General features: G+C 44.6%; 2 protein-coding genes across 7 annotated transcripts; both read left to right on the plus strand.

Moving 5' to 3' along the window:
* Positions 1 to 530: 530 nt before the first annotated feature.
* On the plus strand, positions 531 to 7,294 carry LOC132453489 (zinc finger protein ZFP2-like). Of its 2 annotated transcripts, none has more exons than XM_060046368.1 (6): positions 531 to 745; positions 2,196 to 2,329; positions 2,658 to 3,601; positions 3,747 to 3,918; positions 4,241 to 4,372; positions 5,439 to 7,294. In XM_060046368.1, the coding sequence occupies exons 2-6, from the start codon at positions 2,215 to 2,217 to the stop codon at positions 6,143 to 6,145; spliced, it is 2,070 nt and encodes a 689-aa protein (XP_059902351.1). In that variant the 5' UTR covers positions 531 to 745; positions 2,196 to 2,214; the 3' UTR covers positions 6,146 to 7,294. The 2 variants fall into 2 exon arrangements, with proteins under 2 accessions (XP_059902351.1, XP_059902350.1); XM_060046367.1 differs by having other exon boundaries at positions 532 to 745; positions 4,238 to 4,372.
* A 616-nt stretch (positions 7,295 to 7,910) lies between these two features.
* gaa2 (alpha glucosidase 2) lies at positions 7,911 to 20,270 on the plus strand. Of its 5 annotated transcripts, none has more exons than XM_060046340.1 (21): positions 7,911 to 8,142; positions 8,575 to 8,696; positions 8,859 to 9,446; positions 9,797 to 9,942; positions 10,058 to 10,223; positions 12,541 to 12,637; positions 13,364 to 13,483; positions 14,266 to 14,384; positions 14,518 to 14,649; positions 14,736 to 14,846; positions 15,103 to 15,216; positions 15,324 to 15,408; positions 15,823 to 15,940; positions 16,095 to 16,228; positions 16,493 to 16,644; positions 16,906 to 17,054; positions 17,412 to 17,553; positions 17,712 to 17,810; positions 18,047 to 18,211; positions 18,599 to 18,745; positions 19,062 to 20,270. In XM_060046340.1, the coding sequence occupies exons 2-21, from the start codon at positions 8,604 to 8,606 to the stop codon at positions 19,125 to 19,127; spliced, it is 2,943 nt and encodes a 980-aa protein (XP_059902323.1). In that variant the 5' UTR covers positions 7,911 to 8,142; positions 8,575 to 8,603; the 3' UTR covers positions 19,128 to 20,270. The 5 variants fall into 5 exon arrangements, with proteins under 5 accessions (XP_059902323.1, XP_059902322.1, XP_059902326.1 ...); XM_060046339.1 differs by having other exon boundaries at positions 7,912 to 8,078; XM_060046343.1 differs by having other exon boundaries at positions 7,912 to 8,078; positions 19,065 to 20,270.
* The last annotated feature ends 1,840 nt before the right edge of the window (positions 20,271 to 22,110 follow it).

The following is a 22,110-nucleotide window of genomic DNA, read 5'->3' on the forward strand; positions in this document are numbered from 1 at the left end:
GGCACAGCAAACATGAATCGCAGTTGGCATTAAAATACGTCCATGCTCATCATGGAAAAAATATCAAGATTTTCAATTAATATTTAATGAACAATGATGCTGGCATTAGAAATGCTTGCACGGTTTTTATTTCCTTGGAAGGGTAACTGTTTGTCAAGGACATGTTGCAGCACTGAATGAAAAGTACAATACACGCACGCTTAAATCTACAACCTGCGATGAAAACATCTTAAACTATATAGCTCGTTTTAGGCGTGTTTGTTGTTTTTGCTGACCTATTATCCAACGGGTTCTGCTGATGTTGAAAGAACAGATTCGATTTATGCTTTGTATATTTGGCAGGGGAATGCATATTGCTCTAAACAAGATCATTATTGCAAGTAAAGTCTACAGGCAAATACATACTGTGTAATACATGTGCATTGTATACTGTTGCATTCATATACCTGAGAACTTCGTGCAGAACGCACATAGAGATATTCGCAACAGCATGTGGCGAATCAGCAGGGAAACGCCAAGGCTTTTATTTAGAAGGTGATCCGGAAGTTGTTATGCTAACGTAAGCTAGAGCTATGTTGCCTACCATTCAACGCTTTGCAGATAACATGTTGGATAGCTCTAAAAGCACCAATATATGGTGTAACCATAACAAATAAAAATGAAACGACACGAGGATATTTCGAATTATTTATGAGTGAACGCATGTCAGTCGGGTACTTTCCGTCCAAGGAATATCAATGTTGAGGTTGGTCAAAGCTCTATTGTCTTGTTAGCTAGTTTTAGCGTTTGTTTTTATATGTCAGCTTCATTGAACAGCATCCTAAGTTGTTCTGATGTTGTCATTTCTATTGCCCGTCCCTTTTTCATAGAACTGCTAATGATGACAGTGTACTGACGACGCAAAATACGAACGCATCAACCTGATTTTCGAAGAATGTGGGCAGTAAATGCTGGTCCAAATTATGAATGAGACATTTAGGTTATAATCATAAAACTACTACTACTAATAATAATAAGGTTACAGGGAGTGATGGCTAAGGGCAATTAAGCATGATTATACTAATTTAAATGGTGATTTAATTGTCGATGACAAATGATTAGTCAGGGTCTAAAGACACGAGAGATTAAGATCAGGCTATAATGTGTACTTAAACCGCTCTGTCTAACAATCAAAAACAGCACTATTGCAGATGTCATATGGAAGTATCTGACTCTAGTTCACTCCTTGCTACTCGTCACCTTGCCTCCAACAGTTGCCTTCGATACAATTCAAATGTTGGGTATAATAATACAACTTAAACACATATCACTCCTGCAGGATCAGTCGTTCCGTGCTGAAATATTCCTAGATACAAGTTGTCATCATGACCAATGATTGTTTCCGGGGAATGGGGATATGTTTGCATTCGTGCGGCGCATTATAATATTTTTATGAAGCTCACCCGCCCTTGAGTTCATTACATGTATATTTTGTTTATTTGCAGTGTATACAACACAACACTGTGTGGTCATTAACGTTATTATCGAATATCTGTCGTATTTAATTATTGTTGAGTAAAAAGAAATTATCTTGCCTAAGAAAGAACATTTGCAGATACACACAAAAGCATACACATTGTTGACATTGTCTGAGATTGCCAAACATTGTTAAACACTTGTACACAATTGATAGATATTGTTGGCATGGTCAAACACTGTATAAGATTGACATTCTCATAATAAGCTTTATAGCATGCATATAATTGACCTATATAGCAGCAGGGATCTTTGCTGTTTTGTCTTCTTCAGTAATCTAATACTATGGAGGTTTGTTGAACTTTTCAACTTCCATGAGAGTATGATGGGTAAAATTCAGGTACAATTTTGTGTTACATACCAATTATTATTATATTTGTCAGATTAAATTGCAATATCATCTTATTGCAATTTAATTATTTACAAAATGTAGGCCTAGTGTGTGAGAATAAGGTCTAATTATGGGAGTTTAATTATTCGTTCCATATACAGAACCTTAATGTGCACATCTTAGTTTGTTTAGCACTGAATCAACAGCTTGTATTGATTCACACAGTGTGCATTTAAACTCACCACCTGATCTTGCAAAGCTTCTTTTCTGTACATCACATCTTAACACAGTAATGCTTGAGTTTCACTGACTGACTGTTATTTATTTACCCCTGGCTGTGCTATACAAGGTGATTCACCATTTGAACGATGGGCTCAGAGAACCCCGAGGATTTGAGCCCTGTCCTGTTGCTGGTTGAAGATCAGCAAGAAATAGGAGGACTGATTAACTCAGATGGGGAAGAGGTGGATTTTTCACAGCTAAGTAAGTGGAAAGCATCTTCTTTAATGCTAAACTAGTGGGCACAGGTATATATAACATCATAAGTTGCAGTTTTGATCTATAGAATCAGAGTCAAAGCTTCCCTGAGCTAGCCATTCTTAAGAGAAAACACATGCTAATGCTAAACAAACCTCATCCCATTTACCTTGACTACCATCCATCAAACATATTAGTGTCATATTCCCTCCAACATAGAGGGCTATTCCAATAGAAACATAAGGCTGATTTACTGGTTATTGGTTAGCAGGAGACAGTATGGGCCCACATTTCAATGGCAGCCCATTTAATTCTCTGCACATCATTAATACAGGCGAGCGGGTCAGCAGCAGCTTCGTGGATGAGGAGTCAAGTGCATTCGATCCATGCGAAAATGGGAAGTTCCCGGCCACCACGCACACCTGCTCAGTGTGTGGGAAAGACTTCCCCTACGCCTCCAAGCTCCAGCGCCACCTACGGACCCACTCGGGGGAGCGGCCCTTCCCCTGCAACGTGTGCGAGAAGAGGTTCCCCGAGAAGGGCCTGCTGATGATCCACGAGCGGGTGCACACGGGGGAGAAGCCCTTCCCCTGCCCCTTCTGCGAGAAGCGCTTCGCCAGCCAGGGGGAGCTGCGGCTGCACAAGCGCACCCACACCGGGGAGCGGCCGTACCACTGCACCATCTGCCTCAAGAGCTTCTCCCGCCACTGGCACCTGAAGACGCACCTGGACGCCATGCACTCGGAGGTGGTGGCCGGCTTCACCAGGAAGAAGTTCCCGTGCGCCGAGTGCGAGAAGAGCTGCAACTCGGCGGCGGAGCTGCGCGACCACCGGCGGACGCACACCGGCGAGCGTCCCTACCAGTGCTCGTTCTGTGACAAGCGCTTCGCCCTGTCGGGCACGCTGGTGCGGCACGAGCGGCTCCACACGGGCATCACGCCGTACCGCTGCTCGGACTGTGGCAAGACGTTCGCCCAGCAGTGGACCCTGACCACGCACATGCGCACCCACACGGGGGAGAAGCCGTACAGCTGCACCCAGTGCGACAAGTCGTTCATCGCGCCGGGCGAGCTGAGGAGGCACACCAGGATACACACCGGGGAGAAGCCCTACGCCTGCGGCCACTGCGGGAGGCACTTCTCCTTAGCGGGAACTCTTAGGAACCACAAGCGCTCGTGCACTCAGGCCAAAAGCACGCCCAGCCCCGGTGTCTCCGTGGATACGGCTATCGCCGCGGAAACCGATCAGCCAGAGCTGGTGAGCTCCAGCTCTCCAGAGGTAATGCAATATTAACGCGGGATTACTTTTTATTTTATCAGGGACATTTATTTTTACACAATGCTTAGAGAAAATGCTATGAACATCCAGGCCAATGCAAGGCGATGCAGTAACCATCTCTTACGACCCACCGATATTTCAATAGGCTTTGCACAGCCAGGGTACGGCAAGCGAGGACCCCTCTTCCGAGGATCCTCACTCAGACGTTGGGTCTCGGTGTGAGGTTGAAGTAATTGAGGACCGGATGGAAGACGTCGCCTCCAGCCCACTAGTGAATGTGATAGTGAAAGAAGAGGAGCAAGAGGAACCCCTATGTGGTATTTAATAAATATTTTACTATTGATCGTTTTATCCAAAGCAACTCGTGTGTGTCTTTTTGTATTTCTTATTTTTTTGTATTTTGTCGCTTGATTAGTATTAGTATTTAAGGAGCGAGTAGAAGTCGGAATCTTGCTCAAGGACATTGGGGTTTGAACCCAGAACCTTTTAAGCTTGCTCACCCTCATTACCCTAGAGTATCCTGCTCCCGTTATTGTTATTATCATTATTAACTATTTACTACCATTAGAGTTGACCAATCTGGACCAATGTGGTTGCCTTGGCTAATGTTGATGTGTTTCTCTGTGTTTTCCTCAGTAGAGGGCCTTGACCCTGATGGCTCTAGCTGTGAAGAATGTCCTCTCCCGGAGCTCAGCCCAGAAATCCGAATCACAGTCAAGGATGAACAGGATGAACAGGAGGAACAGGATGATCAGGAAGGAGAAGCCAATAGTAAGCTTTTAATACATCATACCATGAGTCAGTATGAGTATCATATCATGATTTCACGAGTGTGAATGTTTTTTTTTTTCTATTAAAAAGAGGCACAACATCACACACCCATCGTGTACAGGGTCACGCAAGCTCACAAGCATGCAGGCATGCTCATAGACAGTGACGGGAAAATCGTTGAATCCACTGATAATTTGTCTTCCGTAATCTGAAGTTTGAAATAGATGAAGACACCATCGTGTGTACTGCGGAGCCATGTTTGAATTGGTCAACAATGTTTGCTGTAACGTTGGACTCGATAGTGTAGATGCGGTAACACATCGAAGAGGCCGCTGCTCTCCCATGCACCACCTAAGTGAAACAGAAAACGTGAAGCAGAGGAACAAGGATATGCACTTTTACATTTCTGACCGCTTATACATTAACCTTCTATCAAAACCACATTAAGAATTGTGAATTTGCCTTTCTCTGTCACTGCAGATTTTAGTTTAAAGGCTGCATTCACTTTCCTTTGCTGGCTGAGATTTGGACGAAATAGGACGAAGAGAACGACAGCACAGTTTAGTTTGTGAACTTTGAACATACCCAAACAAATGCATTGTCATTCTCTGTTGAGCAAAGAACTGTAGCACTCAAGATAAGCAGTTTTTTTTAGGGTTGTTCTACCATTCCCCGTTCTACCGCTCTATTCCATTAAAGACCACCTTAGTATGTCTGTATTTCAACTTGGTTAACAACAGGTTTCACAGAGGGTAATGGATCCCATCCATGTTCTACAGGTCTGCCAAATGTATGCATGTAAATGTAATATGTTTTTGACATTTTCTGTTGACTTTGCCTGTGTTGCTTACAGTATAAACAGCGATTACACTTTTACGTATAGGAAAAGAGTAAAAATACAGAGAACGAATGATTGCTTGATGCTTTCCATAAGATCCTGCATTGGACGGATCGAATACACCAGGTGATGGCATTCAACAGGGACAGAGTCCACGCGCACATCAAAGAATAGCTTATAAAGGGATAACAATGTCTTAAACCTGGACCCATTCCTGTGTCCCCGTAGACTCCACAGAAGAGGACAGCGGTCACGTGGTCTTCGTTGAGGAGAGCGCTCCCACATCACCCATGCCGTGCCCATTCAAAACCAAAACCACCTACTGCTGCGGGCTGTGTGGCCGGGACTGCCACAAGCTCTCGGCTCTGCAGATACACATGCGGATTCATTCGGGGGAGAAACCGTACCAGTGCTCTCTCTGCGGGAAGCAGTTCACGCAGAAAGGTCAGCTCAAGGGTCACCAAAAAGTCCACACGGGAGAAAGGCCCTTTTCGTGCCCGGACTGCGGCAAGAGCTTTGCACACTCGGGGGCCATGAACAGACACCGGCTGACGCACACCGGGGAGAAGCCCTACCGCTGCTCCCTATGCGAGCGGAGCTTTAACCAGTCGGGCCGCTTGAGGGAACATGAGAAAATTCACTTTGGGGAGAAGTTTGACTGTCCCGAGTGCGACAAGAGTTTCACCAGGGCGTCGAGTCTCAAGAACCACTTCCGGCTGCACACCGGGGAGCGGCCGTACCGCTGCGACCTGTGCGGGAAGGGCTTCAGTCGATCCCAGAGCCTCAGACTTCATAGACGCAAACACGGACAGCCTCGCACCGAGGAGGAGGAGGAGGAGGAGGAGGCGGCGTCCAGTGGGAAGAACGAAGACGATTCCTCCCAGAGTGACACCGCCTCTCCGCTAGATATGAGTATAACAGAACATCATTACTGAGATGAATGCAGAGACATTTATATAAACAATAGAACTAAGGTGATTGTTGTTTGAAAGGTCATACAGTTTCCAAGATTTTAGGCATTGGACCTTCATAATCCATAATCGATGCAATCTGCCTCACAGTGTTTTAAACATGGGACTTGACTAAGAACTGTGGCAACCACCTATATGGGAAATACTGTAAACATTACATCGCAAAGTTATGGTTTGCCGGTGTGTCTGATCTGTGCCTGTTCTGTAGCTATATATGTTCTGTTGATCAACTGAATCACTTCCTTTATGTTATGCCCTGTGTTGATCCAAATTTGCTTTATTAACTTTATTCTCATTGAATCAGTTATGTAAATGTCACATTGTCGGGCAGGCCATGAGAGGGGAAGTGGTTAAGCAGGTGAAATAATATTAATTATGATAATTATTAAACAATTCCCTATCAAGGTATTTGTCACATAAACACACCTATCATCGGCATAACAATGGTAATCTGAAGGAAGAGCCTTTCAAGTCGGGTCACCAAGTCTCATGAAATACATCTATGTTGTAAGGCAGGCAGCTGTGCATTAATTATGTATTGTGGACAAGTAATAGGAAGGGAGATTATTAACGAATCAGCCTCTGTGTTAAGCTGAGCATAACACCATAAAACACTGGTCTGCCTGAAGAGCCGTAGGATTTCCGTGATGTTCATAATTATCCACTGACCAATGTGAATTTCTATCTATATTTCTGAATATGGGATATAAACAGAAGGATATTAATAGAAAAATAGAAAAAATAAGGATCCCAGAGATTTCCCAGATAATGCAAATGCAGTCTGTTATTCTGTGGTACAATTACCCCAAAACTCGTTTATATCAGGCTGCAGAATTATGTAAATGTAGGGTCAACAATATAACGTCCTGAAGATAAAACTGTACTACTATACTTATCTACTACTCTTACTACTGGTATGTCATTTAAGCATACAGCCTCACAACAATTGGACCAGTCTAAGCAAGCCAATGGCAATGCACACCATTTCCCTAAAACCTTTGAAACTGAAATACTACAAATAAGAATAAAGGTACTGTTATAACTTGTTTATCTATTTATTGGTTAGTTGTATTGTAACATGACTCATTAAAAGATTATTTGTGGTTGAACAAATTACTTTGTATTGCTATATTTCAACAGACAGATTATTTTGAAATCAAGCTGAATTCAAAATCGAGTGAGTATCGAAGATTTATTATTTGCTGCACGTGGATGAGAGCTAAGCAGGGAAGGTCTTCTACCTGTACACATTATGCTCCTACCTTGGATTCCCCCAATAACAAAGTAGGCCGACTCAACTGTGATGACTCGATGACCCACAATTCAATCAGTTAAAGCAAAACTCACATTTAAAATGGACTGGTTTCCAATTTCAAACACTTTCAATTCAATGTAAATTAAAAAGATTCCTGGATTTATACATTGTCAACATGTTATATATATATATATATATATATATATATATATATATATATATATATATATATATATATCATAGCCAGACAGTGTGGTTGATGTTACCTGGAGGCAACCCAAGGTCACTGGTATAACACACAACTCGCATTAACGAAAAAAGATGCAATGGCAGGTTTTTAACCTATAGGGGGCCATTTGAGTTCATATTTACATTACGTTTGAAAAACTTTGTTCATTTAATTTAAGATTTGGGCCAGGTTAAATGTATACGATTATGTGACCCACTATTTCAGGTCAAACACCAAAATGACGTTATTTTAGGATTTAGTTTGGTTGAATGAGGAAATTCACCATGTTGGTCGACATAGCAGTGAAATGCAAAAATACGAGTGTTCTTGAACGCGCCGGAAAAGTAAACACACGATGGCGTGTGAAACCGACAGCGCCAGCTATTAAACTCAAGTTTCTAGGTTAAAATACGGTAAATCTGATAGTATGTTGATCTGCATGTTGAATATTTAAAAAATCAGCCATGACAATGATTGGTACGTATTCTAAACAACCGTGTTGATAGCGTTAGCTAACAACACAGCCATTGCTACTGTCATTGACGCTAACCTCAAGACAGTTGATTTTAATCGATCAGGGTCCAAAATGTACCAGCCACCAGCTAAAGGCAGATATATTTGACAACTCGGCAGGTAAATATTTTTTTAAATAATACAGACATTGCTTGGCCAGTAGACTCCAATTCCAATCTGGCAGGTAATAACATTCTAAAAGTACACTTTTGACCAGAGAGAGGTATTCTTGGCAATTCGTTCGAAGCTACATCTCAGCTGATGCATGTTAGCCAATACCGCCCACCACTTACAAATATAGAGAATCTCCGTTCTCGGGTCTTTGTGTAAAACTCTAACTGTGTTCATACTTTCTATTCCTCTTTTTTATGGAACGCCAAATGGATCTACAACAAGACTGAAGCAAATCAGTTGAGGCTTTTACAATGGTCTCATACAAGCGCTTGGACCCTGAAAATGTGCGGTTTTCTAATGCAGCTTTGTTGGGGGAATCTGCTCTCACTCAGGAAAACGAATCGGTGAGTTAACAACAATATCATTTAACTATTGGTCTGATCAATTACAATCCTAAGCTACTTCTCGTTTGCTTCTCGTTTGCCAAATTGACAATTAGACTAGCCGAGGATTTATTGTAACTAATTACTTGGCATGTTTGTGTGTTGTTTTGATCGTGTCTAAAGGTAAAGGACCCTGAAGAGTGTGAGCGTCCCCTGATCCCACCGAGGCCGGCATGCTCGGCTACGACCGGCCTCCTTGTGCTGGGCTCTTTGCTGCTCGTGCTCTGTGCTGGCTGGCTCCTGGCCACAATGTTCTGGCTACACAATGTCCCCAGCGATCAACCACACAAGCCTCCAACACCCAGCTCTACCAATAGGACAGACGCACAAGGATCAAAGGAGCAGATTCTTTCAGTGACTGTCCCGAATCCTCAGGCATGTGCAGTAATCGCTGAATCCTGGAGGTTTGACTGTTATCCTGAGAGTCGTGCGGTCGTGACCAGAGAGATGTGTGAGGCCAGGGGCTGCTGCTTCATTCCGGTGTCATCTTCCTCCACCTCTTCTTCCTCTTCATCCCCGTCAGGCAGACACGGCATCCCTTGGTGTTTCTACCCCGAGGGGTTTGGTTCATACTCATTGGTTTCGGTAAACGACACAGCTCTCGGAGAAGAAGGCAGGTTGGTGAGGGACACCAAGACCTACTACCCAGGAGACATCATGACTCTTCACCTGGAGATACGACATGAAACAAACACAAGGTTGCGGGTTCGGGTGTGTGGAGCTGCAAACTATAAACTAACAAGATTTATTCTATCTTTATTCCTCCTTGGGGGGTACAGGATGGGATAGGCCAGTGGAGCCTTTCAGCGTCCCAGCTGAAAGGTTCTGGGTTCAAACTTCAATGCCCCCAGCCCACCTATAGGCATCCCAATTAAAGTCCCAATGCCACAGCCTGCTCCCCATTGACATGTATCTCTGTAAAGTAACAATGCATGTGTCACTTGGGACAAAGGGTCATGAAATGATCAATAGGAGTGATGTAGTTAATATCTCTTAATATGTGGCTCCTGTTTTTTCAGTAACGGACATTATTGTTTCACATGTGCTTCTTTCATATCTAGATTACTGACCCCTCTAACTCGAGATTTGAGGTGCCCATTACTGTCCCAAATGCCACTACGAAGGCAGATAGTCCAACCTACTCTGTGGAGCTGTCCAAAGAGCCGTTTGGTCTCATTGTGAAGAGGCTCTCTACAGGAACAGTACTGTGAGTGTGTCCGTCGCTGGAGTATCCGGAGAAAGTGTGGATAGTGTATTATAATCTTTATTTATAATATATATTTTGATAATAAGTCCCAAGTTTCCCTTTTTTTTTTTTTCAGTCTTAACACCACCGTGGCTCCGCTCTTCTACGCGGATCAGTTCCTCCAGTTCTCCAGCTCCCTTCCCAGCAGATTTATCTACGGCCTAGGGGAGCACCGCTCCACCTTCCTTCATAACATCCAGTGGACCACCCTCACCATGTGGGCCAGAGACGTGCCTCCCGTGGTAATGACCAAGCCTGCACGCACGCATGCATGTCATGTAATGCCAAATAAAACGACAAACAATCTGCAATCTACAATTGAATTGCTTTTCCGAGATGTAGATAATCATTTGGGGATATCAAGGTGTGCATTTTCATTATAATTACGTGTAGCTGCCTTACTGATATTAGAGCAATCCGAGAAGGATGATTCTACCTTTCGCTTCATATTCATTTTATTGGAAACTGGAATCTGCTTCTACTTAAACGAAGGTTGGTGTACAGATGTTACAGTGCTGAAAAAGACGTGCAGCCCTCACTTAAAGACCCTCTTCTTAAACTGCAAGCCCTTTTATTCTCCGCGGGAGTTCTCCTCGTTTGTTATGGTCGGTGTTTACATACCACCATCGGCCTGCGTAGCAGACGCGCTGCAACAGCTGGCCGACCAGATAACAGACGCAGAGAAAAAACACCCGGACTCTCTCGCCATCATTGTTGGGGATTTTAACGGCGCCAAACTCAACCAGGAACTCCCTAAATACAGACAGCATATCAAGATTCCCACCAGAGACAAAAATACACTATTGCTACATTGTTTTAAAGGATGCCTACCGTGCCGTTTCCCGGGCAGCTCTAGGTCTCTCCGACCACTGTCTGCTTCATCTCATTCCAACCTGCAGACAAAAACTAAAAACATCTAAACCTGTGGCAAAGACTGTAAAGAAATGGACAAGGGAATCAGGACCAATCTGACCAAGGAGATCAAGGTAGCCAAAATAAGCTACAGTGAGAAATTAAAAAAATAGCCTCTCAGCCAACGACCCTGCATCCGTTTGGAAAGGCCTGCAGCAGATCACAAACTACAAGAGGGCACCCCTCCACCCTGCAGAAAATCTCAGATTGGCTGACGACCTGAACGACTTTTACTGCAGGTTTTGAAAAGCACCCACCATCTCACCCCTCACGCGCAAAAGGTTTTCCCTCAACACCCAACCCCATCCCCCCCACCTGCGCTAACTATCCACGAGAAGGATGTGTGCCGGCTCTTTCAGAAGCCGTAAAATCAAGAAGGCTCCAGGACCTGATGGTGTGTCCCCCTCCTGCCTGCGAGTCTGTGCTGAACAGTCGGCGCCAATCTTCCCGCTCTCTGGAGCTGTGTGTAGTGCCCTCCTGCCTCAAACGCTCCACCGTCATCCCAGTCCCCAAAAAACCCTCCATCACAGGACTAAATGACTACAGGCCGGTCGCCCTGACGACTGTGGTCATGAAAGCCTTCGAAAGACTGGTGTTGAGCCACCTGAAGGACATAACAGGACCCCTGCTGGACCCCCTGCAGTTTGCCTACAGGGCAAACAGGTCGGCGGATGATGCTGTCGATATGGGACTATAATACATCCTGCACCACCTCGACTACCCAAGGACGTATGCCAGGATCCTGTTTGTAGACTTTGCAGTTCCTGTCACCACCTGTCAGTGGATCATCAGCGTCCTGATTGACAGGCAGCAGCATGTCAGACTGGGGAGCACCACATCCAAAACCCGGTCCATCAGCAATGGCGCGCCACAGGGGTGTGTCCTCTTCTCCCTCTACACCAATGACTGCACCTCAAAGAACCCGTCCGTAAAACTCATCAAGTTTGCAGATGACGCCACCGTCATTGGTTTGATACAGGATGGTGATGAGTCTGCCTACAGACAGGAGGTGGACCAGCTGGTCGAGTGGTCCATTAACAATTGTGATGTACCTCATGTATATCTCTCAAACTTACAATTCAAATATTGTTAACACTACCTCTGCACTGATCTGCCTTGCACTGTATTTATATTTATATTGTAATCTTAAATCTGACCGTGTATATATACCGTCGTATATATATATATATATTTTTTTCTTTTTTAATTTAAATCTTAATCACTAACTGACTGACTGCACCATTTCTACCATCTCTTGAATTGTTTTGTATTGTTTTGTAAATTTGTAATGCTGTTTACTTAACAGTATTTTTAATATTTTTAGTGAATGTTGTACTTGGAGAGCAAATGGTTGCCGAAGTCAAATTCCTTGTTTGTTTACGCAAACCTGGCCAATAAAGCTGATTCTGATTATTGAGATCTATGCATGAAAACATCTCAGTCAGGGTATGGACGGATCATTTGAATAACTTAACTTAATAAAATAATTATCAGATAGATAACCTTGTGTCTTATTTGTTTAGAACGGTGACAGACAAGACGATAGGGGAATATTATTCAGAATCTTCCCTCAGTCTTTCCCATTTTCCACCACATGGTGGCTTTGGCACTGATACATATTGTCCTGTCTTCTTGACTCCCATAAAGGAAATGACCAATCTGTACGGAGCGCATCCCTTCTACCTGGCCATGGAGGAGGGCGGAGATGCTCATGGTTTCTTCCTTCTGAACAGCAACGCCATGGGTGATTATGTTTTTTATAAAGCCTCTGTGTTCTCTTTACACTCTCTTGGTTGTTTTGAACCCTTTGAGTCATGTCAAATGACTCGTGCACACTGGGACAAAAGTAAAAAAAAAAAGATGAATCACCTGATAAAAGCAGAAGTTTAAAAGTTTAAAATTGACTTGCTGTTTTGTTCACATCAGTTATTCTGTAGACTCTAAAGCGGGTTGCATGGGGTCAAGCATCAGGGGGTAGAGCAGGAGGAAGTTCAATCCCCGGCTCCTCCTAGTGTGAGTGTCGTGGTGTCCCTGAGCAAGACACCTAGCCCTACTGCTCTTGACAAGGAAATATTGTAAAGCGCTTTGAGTGGCCACTGGTTAGAAAAGGACATTCCAAAATGCGGTCCAGATACCATAGACTTAGATTTGATCCAAAGCAACTTACAACCGACGGCAGAGTCAATCATATAAGGTCTCTTGCTCAGGGACAACTCAACACTCTACTAGGAGGAGCCAGGGATTGAACTAGCAACCTTCCGGTTACAGCTCTACCTCGTGAACTTGAGTCAGTTCCCATTTGCCTCTCTGTTTCAGTTAGCTATTGAATTAATTCGAATGAACAGTGTCTCAAAGTAATCAAGCTTGTACAGCTTCTGTTAACTTGCAGTTACGACTGTGTTTATGCAACATGAAATCACCCACTCGCTATAAAAAAGATCTAATCCTTTTCTTGCCGATGCTTCATCAGACGTGGCCCTCCAGCCTGCGCCCGCTCTCACGTGGCGCACCATCGGGGGAATCCTGGATTTCTACGTGTTCCTAGGACCTGATCCTAGTTCAGTAGTCTCACAGTACCTGGAGGTCATAGGTAGGTTTGTTTACGGCTGCAGCACATAGACAATGCAACCAGGGGACTGCAGCCTCATTGGAGTTGGGGACGTTATTGCGGAGCCCTCTCCCGTACATGTCGATTACATCAAAGGCGCCACGCAACGTCCACCCAGATGTCGCGTCCATTGATTGGTGAATTGACGGGCGGGGCTGTGTGCATCACATGTCAGTTGCAGGTTACAGCTAATCTAAAGTAGCTTTGACTCTAATATACACTGAAAGTTTGTAATTCCCCTGTTTTTGAAAAGTTTGTGACAGTTATACACAACATAGTATTTGTGTTCACCAGTCACTGTTTGAAAAAAAAGAAAGGCAGACTTTTTGTGAAGCAAACCATTATGCAGAGATTGTGTTGTATGGTTGGTTGATCAATCACCTTCTAATGTACATTGATGTCATGGTACATTTCATAGGTATGAATTGAAAACTTGTTGGTCACATTGCTGTGGCCTGACGCGTGCGTGTAACATTCAGACGAACCTGTTGCATGTTGAATATTTTTTTAAGTACATTTTATCGGGGATGGACTTTGGAAAGCTAATAAACCACACATCAGGTCTGCAGGAAAAACTCTTGAAATAAATGTACATTTCTTATATTCCATATCTTTTGTTTTATGTGGATAGTTTAATTCAGTAAAGTGGGGATTCATAGCATAACCTCCACATAAATAAATTCTTTAAAACACATTTCTTGCGGATGTGTTCCTCTTCCCTTATCCTCACCTCTTCCTTGTCCCGCACTAATCTCCTTTCTCAGGCAGCCCAGCGATGCCCGTCTACTGGGCTTTAGGCTACCATCTCTGTCGCTGGGGTTACGACTCCAGCAACGCCACCTGGGATGTGGTCAAGAGCATGAGAAACTATGGCATACCCCAGGTATGAACGGGCACGAGACCAGCATTGGTGTGTTCTTTTAGTTTGTGTGTCTCGATCTCCTTATCCCCCGTAAAACAAGTCGAATCAGTCATTCCGTGAGTCATTCCTATCCTGTTTGTGTTTGGGCTGGCAGGATGTCCAGTGGAATGACATTGACTACATGCAGCGATTCATGGACTTCACCTATGACCCTTCAAGGTTTTCCACGCTGCCGGAACTTGTCAAAGATCTGCACTTTCACGGCCAGCGCTATGTCATGATTCTGGTACAATGACCCCATCTCTGCCACTTTGCCACTCTACTTTTTCATCCTATTTCGCAATCATAACTTATGTGGGTTTTTTCTAACAGGACCCGGGCATTAGCAGTACCGAGCCTGCAGGCTCCTACTCGCCGTATGATGAAGGGTTGAAAAGAGGAGTTTTTATCAATGACTCCGATGGGAACACACTCATTGGCAAGGTGGGACACTCTCCTCTTTGAGATATCTCTCACCTCCACATCCAGCCGATGCTTGTCTATCTCCTTGCCCTTGCGTTTGGTAGGGAGGGCAATTATTACAATTTACCGGGACGTTGTTTAATTACCTGTCTCGTCCTCTCGTAGTAGTCTAGGACGGTGGCCATGTTGCAGCTCCTAGGGGCCAACTGCAGGTCTTATACCTTCCTTAAGGCACTACACGTTTGTCATGAGTTGCTTTGCTCTGTTGCCTGGTCAGGTTTGGCCCGGTTTGACGGCATATCCCGATTTCTCTTCTGACGTGACCCACGAGTGGTGGTACGACAACCTCAAGAGGTTCCACGAGAAGGTCCCGTTCGACGGCCTGTGGATCGTGAGTACTGGGCACGGGGGATTAGAGTTGGCTGACATCATGCAGGGGGGTTTTATACTGTACAGTTTCTAAACTGTTCTCGGCTTGGTCATCAAATCCTCTGCTAGGACATGAACGAGCCGTCTAACTTCCTGGATGGCTCGACCAATGGCTGTCCTTCCAGCAGTCTTGAAGATCCTCCGTACACACCAGGTGAGTAGAAGCAAATGCAGGCATGCTGCCATGCAAGTTTATATGCCCTATACCTGATAAAACACAACCGTGGGGTGTTAATCTCTTTTCTCCCTGATTCCGTATCATTGCTCAACCAACAAAGAAGAGTAAAGTAGACTCCACATACATCTCGCATGCAAACACACTACACACTCCCAATATCATTTCACACACCCCAGAGACATCTATGGCCTTTCATTTATTGGACTGTGATACCCCGGACGTATCTGTGTGTATGGACTCTTGGACTCTATGACTAATGTTTGTGTATATGTTTTTATGTGCTGTCTTAATGTCTTTCTATGAGGATTGAAGAGATGTGTAATGCAAGACAAATTTCTGTGTAAGCGGACATCAAAGTTAATCTAATCTAATCTAATGTATCTGTCGTAGGTATCCTAGGGGGCTTGCTGAGATCTAAAACTCTGTGCGCGACGGCACAACAGAAGATCTCCGTGCACTACAACGTGCACAGCCTCTACGGACTCATGGAGGCCAAGGCCTCTGCAAGGTCCAAACTCAGACAAACACACACCAAAATGAATTCATATTTGTTGCGAGTTCCGTGTGCACATGTTTGTGTGTGTGTGTGGGTGAACAAACCATCCATTGTGTTATCTCACCCACACTTATTTTCCTCCATTTCCTTCCTTTATGCTCCCCAGTGCTCTGCAGCGTATTGCGGGCAAGAGGCCCTTTGTGATCTCGCGCTCCTCGTTCCCCAGCCAGGGAATGTACTCCGGTCACTGGCTGGGAGACAACCGGAGCCAGTGGAAAGACTTGTATGCCTCGATAGCAGGTCCGGATCCCTCTTATGTTTTCGTCATTTAAATGTATCCCACGAATTCTCTTTCATCTTCTTCAGGGCTTGACCATCACAATGCATCATGGGATGTTTTGTTTTCGATACTCCGCCATATTGAGAGGACTCATCCAATGCTCCCAAAATGGAGACACTCGTTGTGATGTGATGTCACAATGTATAATAATAATAATAATAATAACTAGACTTAGTTATTTCTCACTGTTCTCTCGACCTGCTTTCTTCTTTTTCTTCCTCCAGGTATCATGACCTTTAACCTTCTGGGAATCCCCCTGGTGGGAGCCGACATCTGCGGCTTCGGGGAGGAGCCGCAGGAGGAGATGTGCATCCGCTGGACGCAGCTCGGGGCCTTTTACCCCTTTACACGCAACCACAACGGCATAGACATGAAGGCAAGTGGGCGAAAGGCAGAGCTGGAAATCCACACCATACGGGCAGTGTGACGGCAAATCTTTCCCAACATGCTCTCGTTTTAGATGGGGGACGAGGGTTGAGCAACACGAGCAACTTTGTGTGTGTGTGTGTGTGTGTGTGTGTGTGTGTGTGTGTGTGTGTGTGTGTGTGTGTGTGTGTGTGTGTGTGTGTGTGTGTGTGTGTGTGTGTGTGTGTGTGTGTGTGTGTGTGTGTGTGTGTGTGTGTGTGTGTCCCTACAGCCCCAGGACCCGACAGCCTTTAGTCCCCTTGCCAGGACGGCCATGAAGCAGGCTCTGCTGCTGAGATACTCTCTCTTCCCGATCCTCTACACACTCTTCCACCATGCACACGTACAGGGACACACTGTCGCACGGCCACTCATGTTTGAGTGAGTGCCGCTTACAAATATTATTATCATCAATCTTTCTTTTTAAAGGTGACATATTATAGCACCAGGTGTGAGTGTGATGAGCCGTTACAAGCCGTTTTGAATATGTTCAAAGTTTCCCATCGCGAGTGGGCGTGTCCACCTAGATGTGTGCTGGATAGATCAGTCTACCAGCCTACCCAGTGGACTGTAGCAAACGTTGCTCATCTATCAGTCATGAACCTAGGTTGACACGCCCACTTCCGATGTCAGAAGAGGCACACTTTTTAAACGGCTTGTAACGGCTAATCACACTCACATCGGATGGAAATAATGTGTCAATTTTAAGTTAAATGTTTCCCACACTTTTGCTCTCAGGTTTCCCGGGGACGTGAAAACGTACGGTATCGACAGGCAGTTCCTGTGGGGGAAGGGTTTGCTGGTGACACCGGTAGTGGATCCTGGTGTGGACTACGTGGTGGGCTACTTCCCGGCGGGCCTGTGGTACGACTACTACACGGTGAGCCTCCCTCATTCCCACCGTCACTCAGAGAACAACGGCGCCGTTAACGGTGTCATGAAGGGAATCCCCTTCTTTATGATGTCCTTACTCGTGCACACCTACTTACAATGAGCTCTCAAACCCTCCTGCTCCGTCGACCACCTCTCTTCTCCCAGGGCGACTCTGTGCCCAGTAAGGGGGAGGAGCTACGACTCCAAGCTCCCCTGGACAAGATCAACCTGCACCTGAGGGAGGGCGTCATCATACCAACGCAGGTAATCAGGCTGCCTGGGGGCTGTGTTGTTCGAGTTGTTCACCAAGCGAGTGTGGTGCTGTAGTATTGCAGAGAAATTTTAATGACCGCAATCGGTTCAGAAACATGCACGGCATCATGACTTGCGAAGGCGGAAATGAAACTGCATGTTTGTCACCTTATCAGGAATTGATGTGTGTGTGTGTGTGTGTGTGTGTGTGTGTGTGTGTGTGTGTGTGTGTGTGTGCGTGTGCGCAGAGGCCCAACATCACCCTATGGGTGAGCAGTGGTCAGCCTCTCCACTTGGTGTCGGCTCTGTCTGAGGACGGCTCCGCCAGTGGCGATCTCTTCTGGGACGACGGGGAGAGCATCGACACCTACGAGACCAACCAGTACGCTTACATCGTCTTCGATGTCACCCAGGTTCGCTGTGCTGCTCTTCGCCCTCCGTGTTTCGTACTCATTCTCAGTACAGCGGGGTTCGACTTCGAGCCCAAAGATTAAAACATAATGCCGGCCTTGCAGTCTACATGTAGTCCTCCTTGACCCCAATTTTCTAACCTCTACCTGCTCCTTAATGACCTCTATCTCTCAGAAATGGAAAGTGAAAGTGGATAAAGTGTCAGTTAAATGATAAAAAGTTGAGTTGTAAATTACAAATGGGTAAAAGTAGTAAATGATTCATGTGAATATGAAACATTGCTGAGCTCCAATCTTACTCACTGTGCTTCGGCGTCCAAAGGTCGGAGCAATACGTTGACGATAAGGCTTGATATCAGGGTGTGACTCTTTTTCGTTTGGTTCTTCCAGAACGTGATGACATCCCAGGTGCTCCGCAGCCACCTGGAGGCCACCTACATAACGGTGGAGTCTGCCTCCTTCTACGGGGTGAAGGCAGAGCCCGACAGGGTGCTGGTCAACTCCCAGGACGCAGCTTTCACCTACAGAGCTAATCAGGTGAGGCCGAGTTAGTAACGGGGGGGAGGGCCCCCCTGCATCGTGTCTGTGGCTGGGATGTGTAGCGCTGCCCAGCTTAAAGGGGTTTGGATTCCACACTAGTGTCCACACAGCCTACCTGTCCGCATCTCTGAGCAAGATGCCAAACCCTAATTGCTCCTTAAGGGCGTGTATCTATTGAATGTTATCATTCCACTTTGCTTGAACAAAACTTTCTTTTGAATTACGTAATAAAACTTTTCAGGTTGAAAAGACTTCCTTGTTTCTACTGAACCTGGGAAGTGATTGGCTTTCTTTTGTTTTGCTTTCTTCCCAGCAGGTGTTGACGGTATCCGAACTCGGTCTGAACCTCAGTCAGAACTTCACCATCAGCTGGATGTAACCTCACTGTTGTTCGCATTTTACGTCTGCAGAGAAAATGTATTTAATGTATATTTGCACAATACATTTGAGTCATTTGCAGTGGAACAGAGCTTAAACCAAATGGGTTAATTGCTGTGAAACCATTTCAAGCCGGCGGTCTTCGTCTATAACTTTGGGCTACATCTTAAAATTAAAGAAACCTAAATTAGTTGATTTCAAACAAAATCTCCGTCCGATTTAAATACCTTGTTTGAAAAAGGCCTGCAATCTCAATTCCTGTAATCAATTGTGATTGGATACGTTTGTTTGAATGAGTCGTGTCATATTCACCCACCCCCGCCTTACCATGGAACGAGAGCAAAGAGAGTATTAATAGTTTTACACATTGGCTCTTAGAATGACAAAGGGATTGCATAATTTTCTCGATGAGCCTGTTTTGCACTGATTTTAAATTGCAGCATGTAGATGCCTTTTTGAAATGGCATAGATTTCTTAACCTTTTCTTTGTTGTCTTCCGATGGAACCAAAAAAAAAGAGGCAGTTCTTGACCAGTTCACCAGGATGGTTTTGTTGCTTGTCATGGATGGTTGTGAGTCACGGGGAGAGTTTAGGTATCATCAACGCATGACACACAATGAGGCTAGGACTTGTTCTTCTTTTATTCTCCGTTTTATTCTCTGCAATGGAATCGTTTTTAGTTATTTTAAATCGCTGTCCTTAAAGTGACACCCAAGATGAGGAATCTTTAAGATGAAGTGCGGTATGTAGGGCTTTCTGATGGCCTGCTGATTTTGAAGAGCTGCCTTGCAATTTGATTGACACGTATTCGTTAAGTAATAGCTGGAAGACCGCTGCCAAGTTCTGACATTGCTTTAGCAAAGTGGCTTTGTATGTAATCATTTAACAAATGTGAAACTAGAAATACAGTATGCTCCATACGATTTATTACATTCAGAATGCATTGCGAGAATGTCATTTGTCTTGATGTTGTCAATCGAATGGCTGATTTCAAACCTCTGCTAGTATTGCTGTCGCTGTGCTTTTATGTGCTGTATCGTTTGGGATGTTTAAATTATAACTGTGCTTTAAGTGATTTCAAACCCATGATGTTCAGCTTAATTGTAAAGAAGAGTTTATTTTAATAAAGACTTAATTACTCTGACTGAACGTTCTCCTGGTACTCTCATATTTCTTACCTCAACAATTCATATAAACTGCATGCAGATTTCCTCAATATAGATGATATGTATTGAAATGTATAACTTTCTTCTAAGTAATTTACAGGTCAGGCTTGGAACAACGACAACATCCAACCAATATTCGAGAAACTACAATAACTACATCAATGACCAAGTTCCTAAAACCATGGATGAATTGATAGAGTAGCTCTATCAGGTTTGGGTTTTGTACACATTACTGGTAATGCATATCAGTCAAGGTAAGTCGTAAGGTTTTAACACGAGTGCTATAGCAAAGAAGCACACAAGTCAGTTCATCTCCAAGGAGATTGGTTTTTAGATGGGAAGGGATCTATCTGATTACAGATTCATATACTACAGGAAACTCATTCCACCTTTGAGGTACCACCCCTGACAATAGTCTTGAGGTGACAAACTTCACTGGATCAAATTGTCATACCAGAAAGAAGACTCAATGTAGAAAGGAAAAAACTGACAATAACTAAATTGAATATTTAAAAAATGACTTTATGTCTGCTTAACTCTTCTGCTTACCTGCCCTGCCCCCAGCAGTGCGGGGATGGCAGAGGGTTTGGTTCTGCATGATAACAATGATAAGCAAGGGTTTGGCTGAGCCTTGCAGTTACAAATTGTGTCTCAACTTGTTTAGTTGTGTTCTTCAAATGGTTTTCTAAACACGTGTATTTCACAATCGCCCTGGTCTTTGAAACTTTCCAAAGTGAAAGTAAAAAAATGTTGGACCTGGTTTCCCGAGAGGGCCGACCTGGAGCCAGAGCTTTGAGCCAGAGCTTTGAGCCAGAGCTTTTCACACTACTGATAATCTGAGCTCACAGTGGACATGTTTTCATTGGCTTGGACCAAATGTTCACAGGCTAACTGTTTCCAGATGCAGGACTCAGGGGGACGTATGTATCATTTAACGACCGACTACGCTGGACGGCATAGAGGACAGCAGCAGGGTTCTGTCAGATGCATTCTGCCCTGCTGACTGGAGCATTTCCTGTCTGGATTTAGAAAGGCTTAAGTGTGTGTGTGTGTGTGTGTGTGTGTGTGTGTGTGTGTGTGTGTGTGTGTGTGTGTGTGTGTGTGTGTGTGTGTATGAGAGGGAGAGAGAGAGAGAGAGAGAGAGAGAGAGAGAGAGAGAGAGAGAGAGAGAGAGAGAGAGAGAGAGGAGAGGGAGAGAGAGAGAGAGAGAGAGAGAGAGAGAGGGAGAGGGAGAGGGAGAGAGGCGATTCTGTTGAAAAAGAGAGAGAGAGAGAGAGAGGGGGGGAAGAGATTCTGTTGAAAAAAAGCATTCCTCTGCCTAAAAATTAAACACAAACACATTGCTTAGAATGTTGTACGTTCATCTCAAGAATTAAGTAGTCAAGTCAGCACTTTAGTATCACAAGTTGTGCAAAGGCTTGCACAACACGATACATTTCAATTGAACTCCTAATGAGGCATTGTGATAGCAACTAGGCTTATGGACGTAGAATTGCTTCTATTTTTTATAAGCACTGCACTTGACATTTAGTGTTATGAATTAAATGCCTTGAGTCCCTACATATATGGTAAGAGCCATATTTGGGTCGTCAGCTCCAGGCATATGGAATCATCCCTCAATTCTCTTGACAGGACAGAGCAGGTTATGCTGGCTACCTTTGGGACCACAGACACACCTTAACTACGTGATCCAGTTTCCCTTAACACACCGCTACACGCCCCCCCCCCCCCCCTCTCTCTCTCTCTCTCTCTCTCTCTCGCTCTCTCTCTCTCTCTCTCTCTCTCTCTCTCTCTCTCTCTCTCTCTCTCTCTCTCTCT

This window comes from Gadus macrocephalus, chromosome 3 (genome assembly GCF_031168955.1).
Source record: "Gadus macrocephalus chromosome 3, ASM3116895v1".
In the NCBI taxonomy this organism is placed as follows: Eukaryota; Metazoa; Chordata; class Actinopteri; order Gadiformes; family Gadidae; genus Gadus; species Gadus macrocephalus.